Source organism: Strongylocentrotus purpuratus, unplaced genomic scaffold (assembly GCF_000002235.5).
Source record: "Strongylocentrotus purpuratus isolate Spur 01 unplaced genomic scaffold, Spur_5.0 spur5_scaffold_17, whole genome shotgun sequence".
Classification (NCBI taxonomy): Eukaryota; Metazoa; Echinodermata; class Echinoidea; order Camarodonta; family Strongylocentrotidae; genus Strongylocentrotus; species Strongylocentrotus purpuratus.
Window position 1 is genome coordinate 27,812,336 of NW_022145602.1, and position 19,707 is coordinate 27,832,042.

The 19,707-nt window shown below is 40.2% G+C and overlaps 1 protein-coding gene and 1 long non-coding RNA gene across 2 annotated transcripts; one reads left to right on the forward strand and one right to left on the reverse strand.

Annotated features, from left to right (window-relative positions):
- Positions 1 to 1,007: 1,007 nt before the first annotated feature.
- LOC580789 (UDP-glucuronosyltransferase 1-2) lies at positions 1,008 to 19,279 on the forward strand. The gene is made up of 8 exons (XM_030988030.1): positions 1,008 to 1,502; positions 2,052 to 2,295; positions 2,442 to 2,646; positions 5,666 to 5,843; positions 8,035 to 8,091; positions 8,418 to 8,583; positions 9,207 to 9,426; positions 18,497 to 19,279. The coding sequence occupies exons 1-8, from the start codon at positions 1,239 to 1,241 to the stop codon at positions 18,777 to 18,779; spliced, it is 1,617 nt and encodes a 538-aa protein (XP_030843890.1). The 5' UTR covers positions 1,008 to 1,238; the 3' UTR covers positions 18,780 to 19,279.
- LOC100889944 lies at positions 17,723 to 18,456 on the reverse strand. Its single transcript, XR_004064517.1, has 2 exons — positions 18,265 to 18,456; positions 17,723 to 17,823 (listed from the first exon to the last, which is right to left on the reverse strand). It is a non-coding gene; the product is annotated as an uncharacterized LOC100889944 (long non-coding RNA).
- Positions 19,280 to 19,707: the final 428 nt, after the last annotated feature.

A 19,707-nucleotide genomic window follows, 5' to 3' on the forward strand; every position in this document is an offset into this window, starting at 1 on the left:
ATCTTCCTCGCCAGGCCTATATGTTAAAGCAATAAACTGCTGAGTTTGAAATAGTTACTAAAGGGCAATAATGGACATTTAGGGAAAATATTTGCTTTAACCACGCAATATTTTTCGTAAGAGGATTCATCATTATTTTGAGAACATGCAAGAGTATTCATTTCGAGAATAAAGGTGCTTAAACATGAATATTTATGAAGCAGGATTCTAATAATTTTTTAATGCTCATATCAAAATAATGTTTTTCAAGAGAGAAGTAGTGAATAATTGGTATGAGAAATAAAACTATGTTGTAGAAAGAGAGAAAGAGAGAGAGAGAGAGAGAGAAAGAGAGGGAAAACAGAGAGAGAGAGGGATACAGACAGAGAGAGAGAGATACACACACATAGAGAGAGACGGGGGAGAGAGAGAGAGATAGAGAGAGGGGAGAGAGAGAGAGGAGAGAGAGAGAGAGAGAAAGAAAGAGAGAGAGAGAGAAAGAAAGAGAGAGAGAGAGAGAGAGACAGTCAGACAGACAGAGTGAGAGAAGTGGAGAATAGAAAATGGAATTGTAGGAATTGAAGGGAAATGGAAAGGTATTTACTGAATATATAAATATATACATAGAGAGAGGGAGAGAGGGAGGGAGAGCGCAAAGAACAGGGAGAGAGAGAGAGAGAGAGAAAGAGAAGGAGAAAGAGATGAACAGCAAAAGAGAGATACTTGTGTGTTGAAGACAAATATGTCTACATATAATATGTTTCGTATATATCTTTCGAACATCGTTTGTAATTTCAAATGTTTGTTTAAAACAAAAATGGTTGAACCAATAAATTAAAACATAATAGGATCAGGAAAAAGACACACAGAGAGAAATCCAGTCAGATTACATTTATATGTTAATTGTTTTCATTCTAAGTGCATTATCTATAATGAGCAAGGTTATGAATTGTCCATTCACATAATTTGAAAAGTTCGTTTGAGCGAGCATTATCAGACTATGAAATTAAATATTTGTACAAAATATATTTGCTCAATGCATACGTACTTGTCTGCTTGGTACACAATGTAAGGTCACATTTTGCCCACTCATGCTCTTTTCATTGCAAGACAAAAAGAAAGTGTTTACTTAGTGCAGCGCAATGACCATTCTGCGCGTGAGAGCAACTATACTGTATAAGTACAGTCAGCTAGTAGTAGGATCTCTTACAACAGCAGTTAAAGCCATGTGTGAAACCCAGTCCAGGATCTAAATCAAAATGGGGTTTTCAATCTCTTTCCGGCTCCTGGTCATTTACGTGCTCGGTGTCGTATTAGTCTCGACGATACCGCGCGCAAGTGGTGCCAATTTCCTGGCAACCTTGTTCCATCCTTTGGGCCAAGCTTCGCACAACCGTTTTGTTGGACGAATCACTGCCGGTCTAATGACGCGAGGTCACGCTGTAACTATCCTGGTAGCTGATACATACAGCCTAAAAGGTTTCGACAAGGATACTGCCGCCACAAGGATTCTCACTTTCAAGGTAACCCTTGTACCTTTCAATCGTAACTGCGTAATCTCCGAAAATTAAAATTAAAACAAGTACCCTATAAGAAAGCACAACACCAGAGAAGAAGGCCGGTGAAAGGTTGAATAAGAACGGGTAAAAAATAGATAAGTTATTCTTAACGTTATCGAAAAAGTCTTCACTAGTTTCAACTCACAAAATGACAGGAGGGTGTTTTCTTTGTAGATTCCTTATAATAATAATATTGTATCCATAATCTATTTTACTAGTGCGACAAGAGGGAAAGCACCTGGGAGAAAAAACATAAAGTAATTATACTATTGTACACAACAAACTGGAGAGTTGCCCATGGCAAATCATTTACTAAATTGACAATTTGAGATTCTCATAGATTTCTTATCTCGTATTTCTAACATCTGGCACTTTCTTATTATTGGTCCGATGAAATTCGAACTTTTGCCATTTTGTTTCTCCTATATGTCAGCTTTTATACAAATGAATTCATTACAAAGGCTGGGTTACCATTTAAAGACATTGGTGTTGCGCTTATGTGTATTCCAACAGACAACCACGTCTTCGTCGGGTCTTAACAATTTTGCCAAGTCGATGTCCGCAATTCAACAAAACGATGCCAATATGTTCGGGATGCTGAACTTATTTCTGGACCTGAGAGATACCTCCTTGCAAAGCTGTGCGGACATGTTCAACGACCGTGACGTCATGAATGACCTCCGGAAGCAAAAGTTCGATCTTCTTCTTCTCGAAATGTTCGTACCCTGCGATGCTTTGCTTGCCGAATATCTTAAGGGTAAGTTTAAATTCATGGTAGGGAAAAGGAAAAGGATTAACATAATGTTTTATATGATAATTGTCTTCCACGTGTATGGTCAAAATATTTGTGCCAAAATGTTGACATATCACTCACGCTGTTTAAATGGATTGTTGCGATTTCAGTACCTTTCATCGTGATGACGTCATCTTTCCGATTCCCAGCTTTCGACGAGGACTTCTTTAACATGGAGATTCCTTCATCGTACGTGCCATTCCAGAGCATGGGCGCCCTCACCGACGAAATGAGCTTTGCTCAACGCGTGCAGAACTTCCTAGAGCGGCATGTAATCGTAAAGCTAATGCAGTACTTGAACATAAAACCTTATCGGTAAGTTATTTGTTCCATATTGAACCTTTTTAATCCTATTATTTTTCCATACACCCACAACAAAAAGTGAGTCACCCTTACTCAAATTGATGAGTCACTGGTTTGTCCGTACAGCGAAACACTTGAAGGACCATGTGAGTCACTATGACTCGATACAAATGAGTCTTATATATCTAAGAGACTCATTTGTATCGAGTCATAGTGACTCACATGATCCTTCAAGTGTTTCGCTGTACGGACAAACCAGTGACTCATCAATTTGAGTAAGGGTGACTCACTTTTTGTTGTGGGTGCATCATGACATAGACCCCCTACTCCCTAGGCCTATCACACACATACCATACCATGCCAGAGTCACTGTCCACATTTGCAATGGAAAATATATCCTAAAATATCACATTTTAGCGATGTAGTCGGTGGTCCCGCTACCCGAATCTGAAAAATCTACTTTGTACGCACTAAATTAAGCCTTAACTTGAGATTTATTTGTCACCTATACTGTCACGAAACAATCTTGAATTAATTCGTTTTACATCAAATAACAAGGATCTAGGAGTTTCGTTGTATAAAACAATGATGCAAGATCATGCATGTTTTCATTCGACACGGCTTCGTGCGATACAGTAGAATCTATACACTATGAACATGACTGACAATGAGAGCGGACAAAATATACAGTTCCTCAGGTAGACAAAGGAACATCCCTTCACAGCTATTATGTAAAAAGGTGAATTTGCATGTGACACCTGTTCTACACATTTTTACATAATAGCAGTAAGGGATGTTCCTTTGTCTACCTGAGGAACTGTATATTTTGTCCGCTCTCATTGTCAGTCATGTTCATAGTGATAGTTAAGTTACACACAGCCTCATCAACTCGAGTGCGGATATCGTAAAATGAACGCATGCATCATTTGTATAATAATCAGAAGATTCAGCCCACGAATCCAGTCATAAAAATCATCGTTTAAAACCATATGAATAATTATGCGTACCAATTTTTCACTAGCTGCAGTCAAAACTCTTCTGAATCCAAGATATAAGATGGCGACGTCGCGTCGTCGATCGGGAATTCAAATATGGCTCGAGAATGCGCATTTTGGATGACGTCACGAAAGCATGCGCGCGCATGCATACAGCCTCACTTTCAAGTTGACTCACTTTTTTCTTCTAAAATGCTCTTATGTCGATCTTGACTCATTTTTTACGACCATGTGAGTCAGTCGAAGCAGTTTGCAAATGCGTCAGCTCATGATTGACACACTGGTGAAATATAAATGAGTCAATAGAGACTCATTGGTTGTTACTAATGAGTCAATTTACACCTGACTCACGAAAATTATGCTTAAATGTGTCAAATGACTCACTTTTTGTTGTGGGTGTAGCAGATTGGTTGATCCAATCAAACAACATTGTGATCAAGTTATCCAGTTAGAATATGGTCTAAACTAGACAGAATCATCCTTCATATTGCTCCGGTTGTCTCATTTTCGCCAGCACAAACGTAGCTAGTTCGCGTATGTAGCAGACGGCAATCGGCGGATCAGACGACACTTTATAATGATTTTGTATGTGAGATTGCTTTGCTAAATATAAAATACAAGAATCTTTTCCATATCTTTAAACTATCATTGATATCTGATAATTAAACAGTTAGTAAAATAAACCTACCAAACGACATAATACAATGAAATACTTGACTGAAAGTAGGGGAGTTTGATGTGGTGCACAATTGCACCCCTTTATTAATAATCGAATCGTCCATGGTGTTCATGAATAGTCACGTTTTTGCTTACCTCGGCAAAATACTTGCCTATACTAAATGGAAAAATTACGGTGGGGGGTTGGATGAAATAGACATAATGAACAAATCAGAACTGATCTATGATAATTCGTGCTTCTTATCCTTCATGTGCTTGACTGATAACCTTACAATCGCGTGATAAATTGAGTCCAAAGTTCGACTTGTTGTACATATATAGGTAATGGCGAGCTTGCGACCTATTTTGAACAAATTACGGTGGGTGAACTTTCAAAAGTAAATGGGACATGAGGGTTCCAATGAAAGAGCCAGTGATAACGTACGTCGGGGTGGATGTGCTTTTCGTTTTTTTTAACGATTTTTTTTGTTTTTGTTATTTTTTTTGGTGGGGGGGGGGGGGGGTAAAAGTCCATAGGCTAATAACGTACATGTTAGGCTGCTGGGCTCTGCCGATAGGGGGCGTTCTCAAATGAGACTAAACGGAGCTATATGTTTATTTCTTCTTACAATAAAGTCTAGATCCATGACTAGATCAAAATTGAGGGTTCATCTGTAACAGGCATCTTTTCATCTTTTCGTGCTGGCTAGTCTAGCTAGCCCTACACTATTCTAGTCCACAGCAGCACCTTAAAGCTTATCTGTACTAGTTTACAGGAGGGATCGGACTCGTCAGCTCAGCTCTCAGTTAACATAGGAAAAAGAGGATCATGGGGGATTGTTTGTTATATAGAGGGCACAAGTAGCTACACGTAGTGGAGTGGGCCTTTAAGTTCTCCGTCTAAAGCCTGCCGCACACTATGTGATCTGACTACGATCCGATTTGGAAGAATCTGCAATACCATTTAACATTAGCATTCTAACTTCTAAGATCATAATGATCGGTGCCGTGAATAGTCATTATGCTTAATACAAATTTAGAGTACAATGGATTTCAAATTCCCTTTTAGGAGGAATAGCTAAATCGGCTCAGAATCGAAGTGACGTCATACCAGGAGAGCGATTGTCGATCTGAAACCGATTTGCCTTTTATCGGCGTTAATTTAGACTAAAAGGCTTAAATGCATTAAAGGTCCTGCTATTAGTATTTTTTATGATTATTTAAAACCTAAAATCAGGAAGATGATATTGTTTTAGATTTCCATATCTAATATACTTGCAATTTCTTCCAAAATCGAATCGCAGGAATATCGTAAAATGTGCGATTGGCTTAAGCGAAAGAACATGACGAAAAGAAATTATCTCGTTTGTTCTTGGCAGGAAGATACAGCTTGAGCACAAGATCGATACGACATCTTCCATCAGGGAGCTGACCGGACGAGCTGAACTCTGGTTGTGCCACATTGATTTTGCCCTTGACTTTCCCCATCCAACCGCTCCAAACTGGATAATGATCGCCGGTCTCACAGTGGATGCGGGAACCAAACCACTTGCCCAGGTTAAAGATAAAGACCAGTTATGGTCATGCGATTGCATTGTGAACGAAACGTTGTGAAATCGATCAGAAAAGGTTGATCATCTAGCATATAAGTATTAGTGTGTACTGCAAGGTTCTCGAATCATCAAAATGATAAGAAATTTGGCCCAGTCTTCGTAAAGTTACAAGCACTGTACACAGAAAGATGTATATGGGACTACGCACACATGCGCGACACGTGCGTGTATCTCTCACACACCAATAGATAAACTAATTTAACAAATATATCAATTAGTACCCAAGACGAAAATCCAATTGAAACCAATTGAACACCAATTGAAATTTCAATTGGTCTCAATAGGTCTCAATAGGTTTTAACAGGTTTCAATGGGACCTCAGATGTTTTCAATTGGTCCAGATTGGCCCCATTGGACAAATTGGCCCCATTGGCCCCATTGGCCTAGGCCCCATTAGACTTTAATGGGTCCCCAATTGGTTTCAATTGGTCCGGATTGGCCCCATTGGACAAATTGGCCCCATTGGCCCCATTGGCCTAGGCCCCATTAGACTTTAATGGGTCCCCAATTGGTTTCAATTGGTCCGGATTGGCCCCATTGGACAAATTGGACCCATTGGCCTAGGCCCCATTAGACTTTAATGGGTCCCCAATTGGTTTCAATTGGACCAATTGGCCTTAATTTGGACTTCAATTGGTCCCATCGAAACCAATTGGCCAATTGAAACCAACAAATCTAGGCATCTCATGAGTATTCATTATCACTTTACACGTGTCACAGAAAAATAAATTTATCATGATTTGTTAAGCAAATTATGAAAATGCACATCAATTTTGTGATTTCTTTATTCCTTCAGCAATTATTAACCAATAGATTATTTTGTCTGATCATGTTACAATTACATTCACGTTTTAGCAATAGATATATTGATTTATATATTGATTATATGATTACTAACCAAAAAACAATATACATATTTAGTATATATATTTGTACGAGTCAATGTCACTGTAAATGAAACTCTTGAATTCACTTCAAATGATCTTTGTGATGAAGTTAATGCAAATGAGATTGGAATATACCTAATTGGTGGACAGTTGCCAATATCGATTATGAAGTATCAATAATTTATCACTGGTTCTTCTAACTGGATCGATTTACCAATTGAATCCCCATTGAATGCCCCCATTGAATCCCAATTCAATACCAATTGGCAATTTGGAGTAAATGGAAAGTGAAACAATGGGTACCCATTGAAACCAATTGGCGATTGGTCCCCATTGGAACCAATTGGCAATTGGTCCCCAATTTGGAGTAAATGGAAAGTGAAACAATGGGTACCCATTGAAACCAATTGGCAATTGGTCCCCATTGGAACCAATTGGCAATTGGTCCCCATTGGTTTCAATGGGTACCCATTGTTTCACTTTCCGTTTTTGGATTCAATGGGGACATTCAATGGGGATTCAATTGGATTTTCGTCTTGGGTAGGCGGTTTCCCGGCGAAATTGTTATCATCCTGTATTCGTCATAACATATTCTTTCACATGATTGGTAATAAGAGCTTCCATTTCATTTCTTGAAATTGGGGCGTTTTCAATACTGGTCTTTACCTTTAAGGACAATTTCCTTTATATTGGATTATCAGTCATTATCTTCCATATGCTCTTCCCTTTGACATGTAGAGGTGCAGTGATCTAGTTGATACATCCTCGGTAACTATGGATCATATGCCTTAGGGCAGCTGGGCTAAAGCCAGGGTATACTACTTTGTATGCGCCCTGAGCATCTGTCGGGCCCAGATGCATAAAACTTACCATTGGTGGTAACTTTGCCACCATTGGCAACTACCATGGTAATAGGGCTCAACAGCCAATCCAAATCAAGGTTTCCATGGCAGTTAAACATGAGACATTTGGGCTGGAATGTGATATATCAGTGTTGCTTGGAAGGCCTACCAAAAACAAACCGCCTAGGAAAGTTGTTTGTTATCGATCATGTACTGCTCATGTTTTGTTAATGCACCAAATTCCGGGTCCTCGGACTAACATGAAATCGAAATTCTTTAAAACTGAAATTCTCATATAAAGTGAAAGTAAATCATTTTAGTATGAAACCTCTGTAGGTCTTTTTCTCATACTTAATGTCATGGAAGCAAAGGTACCAATAATGAACACATCCGATTCTTTCTGCAGGATTTGGAAGCCTTTGTTGAAGGATCAGGTGATCATGGTGTCATCGTGTTCAGCCTGGTAAGACGCCCTCTATCATACTAGAAAAACTGTTTGTATAATAATAGAAAGTCCTATTCCTAAAGGATAATTTTCTCCTAGTCCAAACATTGAAAACACAACAAATGTTTAAACGGTTTTCTAACACATCGTAGCTTGGGATCACTTTTCACAGTGGTTCTATTTTGTTATGGTTCTTCGCCGATGAGTATCTTCAAACAGTGCAAAAAAATTCTGATGGTCTTCTTCTGCTTTTCAAAATAATTGGGAAGTTGGACCTCCTTTTACAAAATCCTAGGGCAGCCCGGATAGTGTGAATCTAAATTGTTCTCCTTTTATCACCACAGGGTTCAACCGATATGAACCTACTGAGTAAAGAAATGAACGAAGATTTCGCACAGGCGTTGAGTGAGCTGCCTCAAAGGGTACTATGGAAATTTGACGGCCTTCCTCCACGTAACCTTGGTAACAACACCCGCCTTATGTCATGGTTACCACAGCGTGACCTACTCGGTAAAGAACTATGCGTCTTATTTTGTTTTAAACGAAAACTGTGAATCTTTTTTTACTGGTTAAGGAGATATTTATTCCAATATTGATTACCGTCGCCTGTTTGTTAACTTCACATGTCAGAATTCAAACTCATTGTAATACGAATTTTCACTAAGCATCTTCGAACTAAAAAAGTGAAAGCATCAAATTCATCGTTGTTCTTTCAACATGTCCACGTAAAAACACATGTGTCAATAGCAATGGTCATTTTGATATAACCACCTTTCCTCCCAGTTTTTTAAAGTCTATCATTAGCTATTCATAATCATTAAGTCGTTTCTTCTCCATGGTCGAGATACTATTGGCGTTTTTCCAGTTTTCCAACTGGGATTCTAAATAGCCTTTAGACAAGGCTGCATGTCTGATAGACGCCGACCAACTAAAAAGAGACTTATCGCGAAAACCCGAGTGAACGGCAGAGCGAGTGGCCCAGCGGCTACCGCCACTCGATCACCATTCACCTTGGGTCTCAAGATTCATCTCAGCCTCTGATTTGGGTGGAAAATAGCCAGAGTCACGTGGCCTTGTCAAAAGGCTAGGGTTGTAAGGGCTTGAGATTATTTTTTGTTTTCTTTAATCCCCAGCTCACCCCAAAACAAAACTCCTCATCTACCACGGAGGACTGGCCGGGGTCTACGAGGCCATGCACCTCCAGAAGCCCATGGTGATCCTCCCTCTCTTTGGTGATCAGCCTGCCATAGCGGCCCGGGTTGCAAAGAAGGGGATGGGGGTTGTCTTGTCGAAGGCCACTCTCTCAGCTGAGGTCATCAAATCAGCGATCCTGCAAGTCCTTATCGATCCAAGGTGAGTTTTCGCTTTTCCCCTTGACTTATAATTAATCAATATAGCGTTTTACCAGTGTTTGAATACCTCGGTCTGTTGGTTCACTTAAGATTCTCTACTCCACTTTATTAGGAGCTTTCCAGTCTGGCGGCCATCTTACAAATAGGCTATTCCGTCAACACTGACATTCGAATCCTATCGTGTACACGTTGAACACCTGGGTGGAGAGAGGCAATCCAAATGAAATGCCTTCCTTAATTTGAAGAGCCAATGCCTATAGTAATTTCAAATTAAACAAAATCATGACATTCTCAATTTTAGTCCGATTTCATGCAAACTTTCACAAGTCGACTTCTCTGATTTTGTTAACGTCCTAAGCAACGTCCTGAGCATATCCCTGATCATAGATCAAACTATCATGCTAACCGTAATATTATCGTGCCGTTTTCCTTTTCAAGGGGGGCTCACTGTGGTGGACGATTTGGCGAACTAACTAGTTTCCCAAGACCCATAGTAATGACACCATGCACTGTAATTTGGTTATACACTGTAGCAGGCAAGGTTCAATCTGCAATTTAATAAACAGATAAACAATAATAAGTCAACTTGCATAAACTGACATGAAAATAACATATGTAACAAATTAAATATACCCTGACAATCCTAATAACTATCTGTTATCATAACAAAGGAAAACAAACAATACCTTCTTCACTATAAATCTAGTGACTAAATACATGCAACAATTAATGACTCACCGACGGTGACTTTGTCATTCTTCAAGGTCATATCATTATACTACTACGTACACGTACATTAAGACGCACTACCGTGCACGACAACTACGTAACCTACATACACGTGTACAATCTTTCACGTGCACGACTCATTCATGTCATAATTTCATCAACTCAAATTAGTGTCATAAACATCATATTTCATTAAGCTATCTAGCTGTAAAGACAATATAACTCATAAACTTCAAGATAACATATTCATTTCTACTTACATCATTGGGCTTGTATCACAAAATTAAACGAAAACTTAGGCAACTCTGGGAGGCAACTATCCCATGACGTGGAAAATCAGTAACACACAAAATCCAGTACGCCCTCAAGCGACCTAATCCATACACTTTCTACAAAGCGACGCCTGTGACATCACAAGCATCGGCTTCAAGCAGAAAGTCATCCTGTACTCCACATTCCGGCCCTCTTAAATGAGAAGCCTTTCTGAACATTTAACAATACTTTGTTCATTTGAAACATTTCAAAATTAAGTCTATCCACAATTGCTACTCGCAATAAATCATTGTTCCTTTAAATTCTTCAACTTCTTATACTGTTCAAGTGACCTTTTTTTTTCTTCACACCTTTAAATAACTAATCACCTTTAACCTATTTAATGATCTTGACCATTAATATCAACATAAAATATCTGAAGAGTTTCTTTTCAGCAAACAACTAAGTAATTTCAAAAGCTTTGACATTTGCATAAAATGCACCAAGTGTATATCAAATGCACTACATAAAGCAAATATCCTTCTCAACATCACCATGACAACCATATCAGAACTCCCAACATTCCTTGTCAGAATTTAGAATCATTTTGGAAAACATCGACTCCAAAGATAACTGTAAGCAACCATGCTGCTTCCTCACTATAATTCCGACACAGGAATGACACTAAAAATGTTTTAATCCAAAACTAAATCCTCCTACTGACTCAGACGATGGGAGATCTGAGAGTGATGTGTCAAGTTAAACATACAACCAACAACTAGACTGTACTGTAAACACACATTTTATGTTTGTAAGTAACTTTCTACTCGAGCTTCATATGAAGAGCTGAACTCCTGACCTTTCCTATTTTAATACCCTTTGTATTTGTAACACTGTACTAAAAGGCAAACTACATGTATACTACATGTGCCTTGACATGAGGAAGGATAAATTTCCAAATATGCTTAATTCCTGATAATCAGGCCTACTTTCAAATAAAATTTGCATATATTGCATTAATCAACATGACAACTAGTAGAACCTTTCTACACACAACTCACATTTTCTGTGTCAGAATATGTAATAATCCTTTACAACTTTACCACTATACTACCAAGAAAATGATATGCAAACCAATTCTGGAATAGATTCCATCTTAAACCAGAATGTTAAATGAAGCAATACTTTTACATAAGTAAATATACAGTAATCTGATAATGACTGAATCTACATGTAAATTACCATCAAACAACATACACAACTGCACATTTACTGCAACTTAAATGCTGCTAAATGCCATGTTTACATTTTACACTGGAAAAATAACAAATCGTGTGAAAATTTGCAAATTACTCCATAACTTCAAGTGTAATACACTAATGTTCATTAGTTCATGAGTCTTTGAATTGCAGACAGTCATTTTTCTATAAATGTATCAGTTTATGTCCTCTTCTTGTAAGCCGTTCAGTTTCTCAATTCTCAGTTATCAGTCACTGTTGAGTTGCTATGGTGACTAAATCTGAATCGTCGGACAGATCACTAGACGATCCATATCTCAACAAAAAATTATATCCTCGCGTTGAATACGAATTGTCACATTTTGACACTTTCACGTAAAACAAATGTTGGCGATATCATGACATCACATTTCATGATAGTAACATTTATGCACTAATTGGATCTTTCTGATTTCCAATCAAAAATCACTGACAAACGATCTTCATATGATCATATCTCTGCGACGACATCCTCTGAGACACAAATTCTCCTTGATCATGAAATTTATATATCTCAAAAATTTCTCTTTCTTATATGATTAAACATCACGTGATCCATGAATTCCAAATGAGGGCAATTAACAATCTCCTTCCAAAATCAGGCACAATTTCGAGATAGGACGAACAATTACGCTATTCTTTGTCTTGATGTTCGCACTACGGGTGAAGCCTTTCTTGTCTGGGAAAGTTTGAAGCACTCTTCCCAGCAGCCACGAATTCCGCGGAGTGTTTGCATCGGCAACCAGCACCAAGTCACCAATCTGAAGATTGCGATGCGATGGTACCCATCTTTCTCTTCTTTGCAACTGCGGTAAGTACTCTCTAGACCAGCGCCTCCAGAATACGTCGGCGAGATACTGTATTTGACGCCACCTCCTTCTCGAGTATACATCTGATCTGTCCGTCACTGTTGGTGGCAGTTGCGGCTTCCTGTTCAGCAGAAGTAGGTGATTGGGAGTCAAGGCCTCAAGATCATTGACATCATCTGATACTCTTGTTAGAGGCCTGTTGTTGACGATGCTCTCAATTTCGCAGAAGAGAGTTGTCAGACTTTCACCTGAGAGCACCTGTTGCTTAGTTACTGCCAGTATGAGCTTTCTCACAGTCCCAATCTGCCTTTCCCAGACTCCTCCAAAATGGGAAGCAGTGGGTGGGTTGAATGTCCATTTGATGCCTTTCTGGAGCAGGTCTGCGCTGATTTGAGCTTTGTTCCATCCATCTATTTCTCTTTTCAGCTCTCTCTCAGCGCCCACAAGATTAGTGCCATTATCTGAGAGCATCTCCTTGATATTGCCCCTGCGAGCGATGAAACGACGAATGGCACTGATACAAGAGTCCGTATCCAAAGAATGAGCGACTTCCAAATGAATGGCGCGTGTGGTAAGACATGTAAACATGACTCCATATCTCTTCTCCATGCTGCGACCCCTTTTAACCTCAAAGGGGCCGAAATAGTCAATGCCAACCTTGGAAAATGGAGGCTCGTCAGGTAACAGTCTATTCTCAGGCAGGTCAGCCATCTTCTGACTCATCATCTTTCCTCTTTGCCGCCTGCACATGACACATCTGCTAATCATGCTCCTGATAGCTGCTCCTGCTCCAAGCATCCAATACTTCTCACGGAGCACAGAAAGGACATAATTTCTTCCACTATGCCCTGCCTTTACATGAACATCTCTCAAGATCAGATCTGACACGTGACTTCCCTTGGGTAAGAGGACTGGGTGTTTAGCTTCTAATGGTAGAGCTGATCTCTCCAATCTTCCTCCAACTCTAAGAAGACCCTCGTCTATCTTAGGGTCCAGCTTGTAGAGTTGACTTGTCTTTGTCACTTTACCATCTGAATCGGTCAATGATTCAATCTCCTTCTGGAAGAAACATTTTTGCACGTAATGCAAAATTCTCTTCTCTGCTTTCTGCATGTCGTCGTAACTGATCCTTTTGAAGTCCCTCAGCTCTTGCTCTGTCTGGGTTTTTCCTTTGAGTTTCAACCACTGCATGAACTTCAATAGCCAGCTCACTCCCCTCCTCAGCTTATACCAGGAGGAATATGTGTTGATAAGCCTTTCCAATGACTTCTCCTCTGACTGAGTTGTGAATGCACTGGCATTTTCTGTAGGTGGTTTGATTTCTGGATCACTTGGTGGCACTTGCAGATCAGCTGGAGCGATAGGCCATTCCATCTCATCAGCACATAGGAAGGATGGTCCCTTGAGCCATCTGCCATTGAGCTTGTCTGGCGTTAGACCTCTTGATACATCATCAGCTGGATTCTTTTCTGTGTTGACATATCTCCACTGCCTGGGCTCCGAGGCATCACGGATGGTAGATATCCTGTTAGCCACAAATGTCCGAAAGCGCTTGTTGTCACTGCGGATGTAATGGAGGACTATTGTGCTATCTGTCCAAAAGACAGACTCATTCAAGGGAAAGTCCAGCTCCTTTCTGATCTTTCTATCCATTGTGACTGCAAGTGCTGCCGCCATGAGCTCTAAGCGAGGTATTGTCATCTTCTTCAGAGGTGCTAATTTTGCTTTAGCCAGAATTATGTTGCAATGGACTTGTCCTCCTTCACTGGTCATGCGCAGGTAAGACACTACACCGTACGCCGACTCAGATGCATCACAGAAATGATGCAGTTGGTACTCGTTCACATCATCAAAGGGTCTGAAACACCTGCTCACTCTGAAGTTGCTCATTAAGGGAAGCCATTCTTTCCATTTTAGCCATCTGGAATGGTGTTCATCTGGAACTGGGTCATCAAATCCAAGCTTCAGAGCAGTTAGATCCTGGAGGATTCTCTTGGCAACCAAGACGAATGGACTGGCATATCCATAGGGGTCATATATTGATGCTATCTCACTCAGAATTCCCCTCCTCGTTACTGGTTTGCCCTTGGGGGTGATCTTATAGGTGATGCAGTCCAGTTCTACATCCCATGTTACTCCAAGTGCCCTTTCTGCTGGTAAGGCATCCCGATTCAAATCGAGTCCCACAATGTTTTTAGCTCGATCTTCCAAAGGCACAGACTTGATCACAGCTGGGCTGTTGCTTATCCACTTGGTCACTTCGAATCCACCCCTCTTGAGCAGCGTCATGAGTTCAGCTACAAGCTTGATTGCATCATCTTCTGTTTTGCATGAAACGAGGCAGTCATCTACATAGAAGTTACGACCGACAGCATCCACTGCTTCTGGAGAATATTCGGTCTTGAATTCTTCAGCTGTATGTCTAAGGGCAAAATTACAAACACTTGGGCTCCATGTCCCACCGAATAGGTGAACACACATCCTGTAAGCCTTAGGATGTTGGATAAGATCTCCTTCTGGCCACCACAGGAAGCGAAGAAAGTCTCTCTGCTCTGGTGGGACTCTTACTTGGTGAAACATTGCCCTTATGTCTCCCATAATGGCTATAGGTTCTTGGCGAAATCTGAGCAAAACACCAAGAAGGTTGTTCGTCAAGTCTGGACCTTGAAGTACCGCATCGTTCAAAGAAGTTCCATTGTACTTGGAAGCACAATCGAAGACAATTCTTGTCTTTTCTGGTTTATTTGGATTGAATACCGGGTGATGCGGTAAGTACCAGACTCCTTCATCCTTCCCAAGATCCTGGTCCTTAACCTCTTCAGCATACCCTTCATCCAACAAAGACCTCATTCCTTCACTGTACTTAGCATGTAGACAATCATCCTTTACCAGTCTTCTCTTCAGTGACTCTAGTCTGGTTAGTGCAACTTGGATGTTATTCGGCAGATCTTCAGGCCTCTTCCGAAATGGAATGGGAAGTTGATAGTGATCACCATCTCTGCAAACTCCTTCCTGCCAGGTCTTCAAGGCTTTCTGATCATTGATGGACATGCTCCTTTCATCATCATGAAGGTATTCTGTCCCTTCTAGCTTCCAAAATTTGTGAACTTGTTCTTCCAGGAGCATGTTACCGTCATCAGAGATGAAGCTAGACGAGGCTTGGAAACTCTGCAAACTACTTCCATTTCCAAGTGGACCATTTAACGTCCATCCAAGTATTGTCTTGACAGCATAAACTTCACCAGGTTTACCTGCTTTGATTTCAAGTGGCATCAGGGCTTCAGGCACATCTTGTCCAATCAGTATGGTTACTTGATTCTTCCCCGTGACTGGAAGATCAATACCACAAAGATGTTGATATTTCGAAATATCTTCCTCCCTGGCCATGTTTGCAGTACTGATGTTCAGGCTGGGACGAGTTAGAAATTCAGCCTCTATCATCTTGTCTGCTGTGGAACCTTTAACCCTCAACTTGACGGCTTCGCATTCCATTGCTCTTTTAGGGCTTTCCAGTGTTGAGACCTGAATGACTTTCTTTTTCCCCTTTGTCTGGAGCACATCTATTAATTCTTGCAGACAGAATGAGTTCGTAGAACCAGGGTCCAGCAAAGCTAAGGTCTCAATGCTTTCTCCACCATCTGCAGCACTGACAGTAACCGGAATTATTGGAAGGGCTACTTTGCAACCTCCGGCCCTCGTGGCATTGGAACTAGCATGAGATGCTACATCATAGTCAGTTTGAGTTGATGAGTCATTCGATTCCCTTCTTGTTCTCCAAGGTGTAGGATTTCCTGAAGATGGTCTCATCCTTCTCCCGGTATGGAGGAACTTGGTATGCCTTTGATTGCACCCCTTGACTGAGCAGGTCCTATTAAGGATGCACTTTGAGGATACATGACCAGGTAACAAGCAATTGAAACAAAGCCTGTTCTTGAAGGCAAAATCAAAGCGTTCATCAGGCTCCATGGCTTTAAATTCCTGGCAACCGAAAAGGTCATGGCTGTCCTGACACATGATGCAGTTCTTGGTCGATGAATTCACAGAGGTAGTAAACATGCTTGCCTGACCTCTACCTGACACAGTTCTTTCCTTAACAATCCTTGCATTTCCTAGATTCTTTGGTCCACCCATAAGTAAGGCTCCAAATACAGGATCATTGAGTTCATCAGCTGCGCCGGTGATGAATTCAACTGCATGCTGGATGTTAGGCTGTCTGCCATTATCCCTGATGGTCTTTACGAAACGCAACCACCGGCTCTTCAGATGGAATGGCAAACGTTCAATGACCTTCACCAGCTCACTTCTGCTGCTCATCTCGTGAAGCATCCCAAGGGCCATCAAAGTTTCAGCACAGGTCTTTAGCTGATCAGCAAAATCCCTCAGATGTTTAGGATTGCTCTGAATAATTGGACCTTCCGTGACCTTCCTAATCCAGGCATCACTGATCTTATGGTCACTTCCAAAGCGATCTATCAGCAGCGTTCTGGCATGAAAGTACCCATCATCTTGATGCATCATGAGACAACATTGGATTATGTCTTTGGCAGCTCCAGTACAAAGATGATACAACTTGAGCAGCTTGGCGTTATTGTCCAATGACGAATTTCCAATGACACTATCAAATGATCGTATGAACTCAAAGAAATTCAACGGGTTACCATCAAAAGACATAATGTTGGTACTTGAAATTGTGATGGCTTCCAACAGCTGTTGATGTTGTCTCTGTCCTTGCTGTAGATGATGTAAGATGTCAGAGTCCATCTTTCCAGTTATCTTATCATCTTGACTGGTCAGTATCTGGTTTTCACTTGCTGGCTTCATTCTAGCAGGAGTTGATGAACCTTGTTGTGAAGGTTCAGACTTGGAAGGCTCAGTCTTCTGTTCTATGGACCGAGTACCTCTATATACGGTTTCCTCCGCTTCAGCGATCTTTAATCTAGTCTTCAGAAGAAGCTCAGCTTTCCGTTGTTTAAGCTTCATTTCTTCTATCTCAAGTTCTTGTTGGTCTTTAAGAGCTGCTACTTCTGCGGCTAAGGCAGCTCTGTTAGCCTTCGCCCGTATCCTCCAACTCGCCGAGGTGGTGCTACTCCCTCTTTGGCTAGCTGAGTCCTCAGGTCTAATACTGTCCGACTTGTGGTCCTTGAAGGTAACCTCTGGATCTGTGCTCATATCTATGCCGGTTACGCTCATGATGGAGGATATGACAGTCACACAAGTTGATATTGAACTGTTGTGGTGGACGATTTGGCGAACTAACTAGTTGCCCAAGACCCATAGTAATGACACCATGCACTGTAATTTGGTTATACACTGTAGCAGGCAAGGTTCAATCTGCAATTTAATAAACAGATAAACAATAATAAGTCAACTTGCATAAACTGACATGAAAATAACATATGTAACAAATTAAATATACCCTGACAATCCTAATAACTATCTGTTATCATAACAAAGGAAAACAAACAATACCTTCTTCACTATAAATCTAGTGACTAAATACATGCAACAATTAATGACTCACCGACGGTGACTTTGTCATTCTTCAAGGTCATATCATTATACTACTACGTACACGTACATTAAGACGCACTACCGTGCACGACAACTACGTAACCTACATACACGTGTACAATCTTTCACGTGCACGACTCATTCATGTCATAATTTCATCAACTCAAATTAGTGTCATAAACATCATATATCATTAAGCTATCTAGCTGTAAAGACAATATAACTCATAAACTTCAAGATAACATATTCATTTCTACTTACATCATTGGGCTTGTATCACAAAATTAAACGAAAACTTAGGCAACTCTGGGAGGCAACTATCCCATGACGTGGAAAATCAGTAACACACAAAATCCAGTACGCCCTCAAGCGACCTAATCCATACACTTTCTACAAAGCGACGCCTGTGACATCACAAGCATCGGCTTCAAGCAGAAAGTCATCCTGTACTCCACACTCACTTTACTTTTTTTAATTACTATTTCATCGTCAGTTATAAAGCCAACGTTGAGAAATTTGGATCCATCAGTAAGGATACAATCGTCAGCCCGATGGAGACTGCCATGTTTTGGATAGAACACATCGTCAACTTTGGCGGCTCGCATCTCAAGTCTAGAGCTGGGGAGTTGAATATCATCACTCTCAACTCACTTGATGTCATCGGGTTCCTCATTGGCATCGTCCTGTTTGGACTATACCTCGATTTTCTTATCCTTAGTTCATGTTACCGCTGTTGTATTACCAGAAATAAAACTAGAAAATCAAAATCAGACTGACAGTCTGAAATTGTGGCAAATCCGTATTAGTAATCTCGAATATAAAATCATACGAACATAAATTTTAGAGCACCTTAGTTAATCATCCATCACAATTGTATATGATAAGTTTTTATACTTTCCTCAAAATAAAGACATTTCTTTCTTTTATTGCGTAAATGATGTATAATCTCCTTTTCTATATAAACTTAAATTAAATGTACTAAAGCAACGAATGTTCTGATGCTTAAATTGCCTCATGGAATCTTTTATGACTTCTATGTATTTTTACATTTATATTTATGAATTGCAATAAGTATATCCTGTTAATATTGTCTGAATACTCTGTGAATTAAAAGTGACTGATAAGATTTATGTTAATTTGAAGTAAGTAAGTTCAGTAATTCAAGCATTTTTTACGTTTAGCTCGATACCTAACCTCTTAGTTTTCATTCTGTTATGTTATTATGTTATATTATAACCGAAATAAATTACCTTCGAAGAAATCGTGGACATGGTGATAAGTATTGTGACTATTAAATGATTTTGTGTGTGTATAGATTTGTTGTATTTCTCAACATTGATTGGGCAATATTAACTGAAGCAGACGAAAAGTGCGTAATGTTTAGGGGTGGGGATAATTTTCCAGGGGGTAATTGTCATTGGGGTAATTTTCCAGGGGTAATTTTCCGGGGGTGATTGTCCTGAAACGTAAATTATTACCTCGGTCATTGGATTCAAATCCGCACTTGATACTGCACACGCTCTGCTTCCTGGGAAGTAATCCGGCCTGTCATCTTTTTACAAGCACACCCATGCTAATCCAACCACATTAACATTTGCATCCTACCAGGTACCCATTTAACACCTGGGCGGAGATTGGCAAATGACTTGCCAAAGGACATTAATGCCAAGGTGGGACTTGAACCGCGAACCATGTGATCCATAG

Excerpts from the sequence above, each read along its gene's own strand:
- LOC580789 (XM_030988030.1), top strand. The coding sequence starts at position 1,239 with ATGGGGTTTTCAATCTCTTTCCGGCTCCTGGTCATTTACGTGCTCGGT. Across the intron at positions 2,296-2,441 it reads GCTTGCCGAATATCTTAAGG|TACCTTTCATCGTGATGACG; the intron begins GTAAGTTTAAAT and ends TTGCGATTTCAG. Across the intron at positions 9,427-18,496 it reads CAAGTCCTTATCGATCCAAG|TTATAAAGCCAACGTTGAGA; the intron begins GTGAGTTTTCGC and ends TTTCATCGTCAG.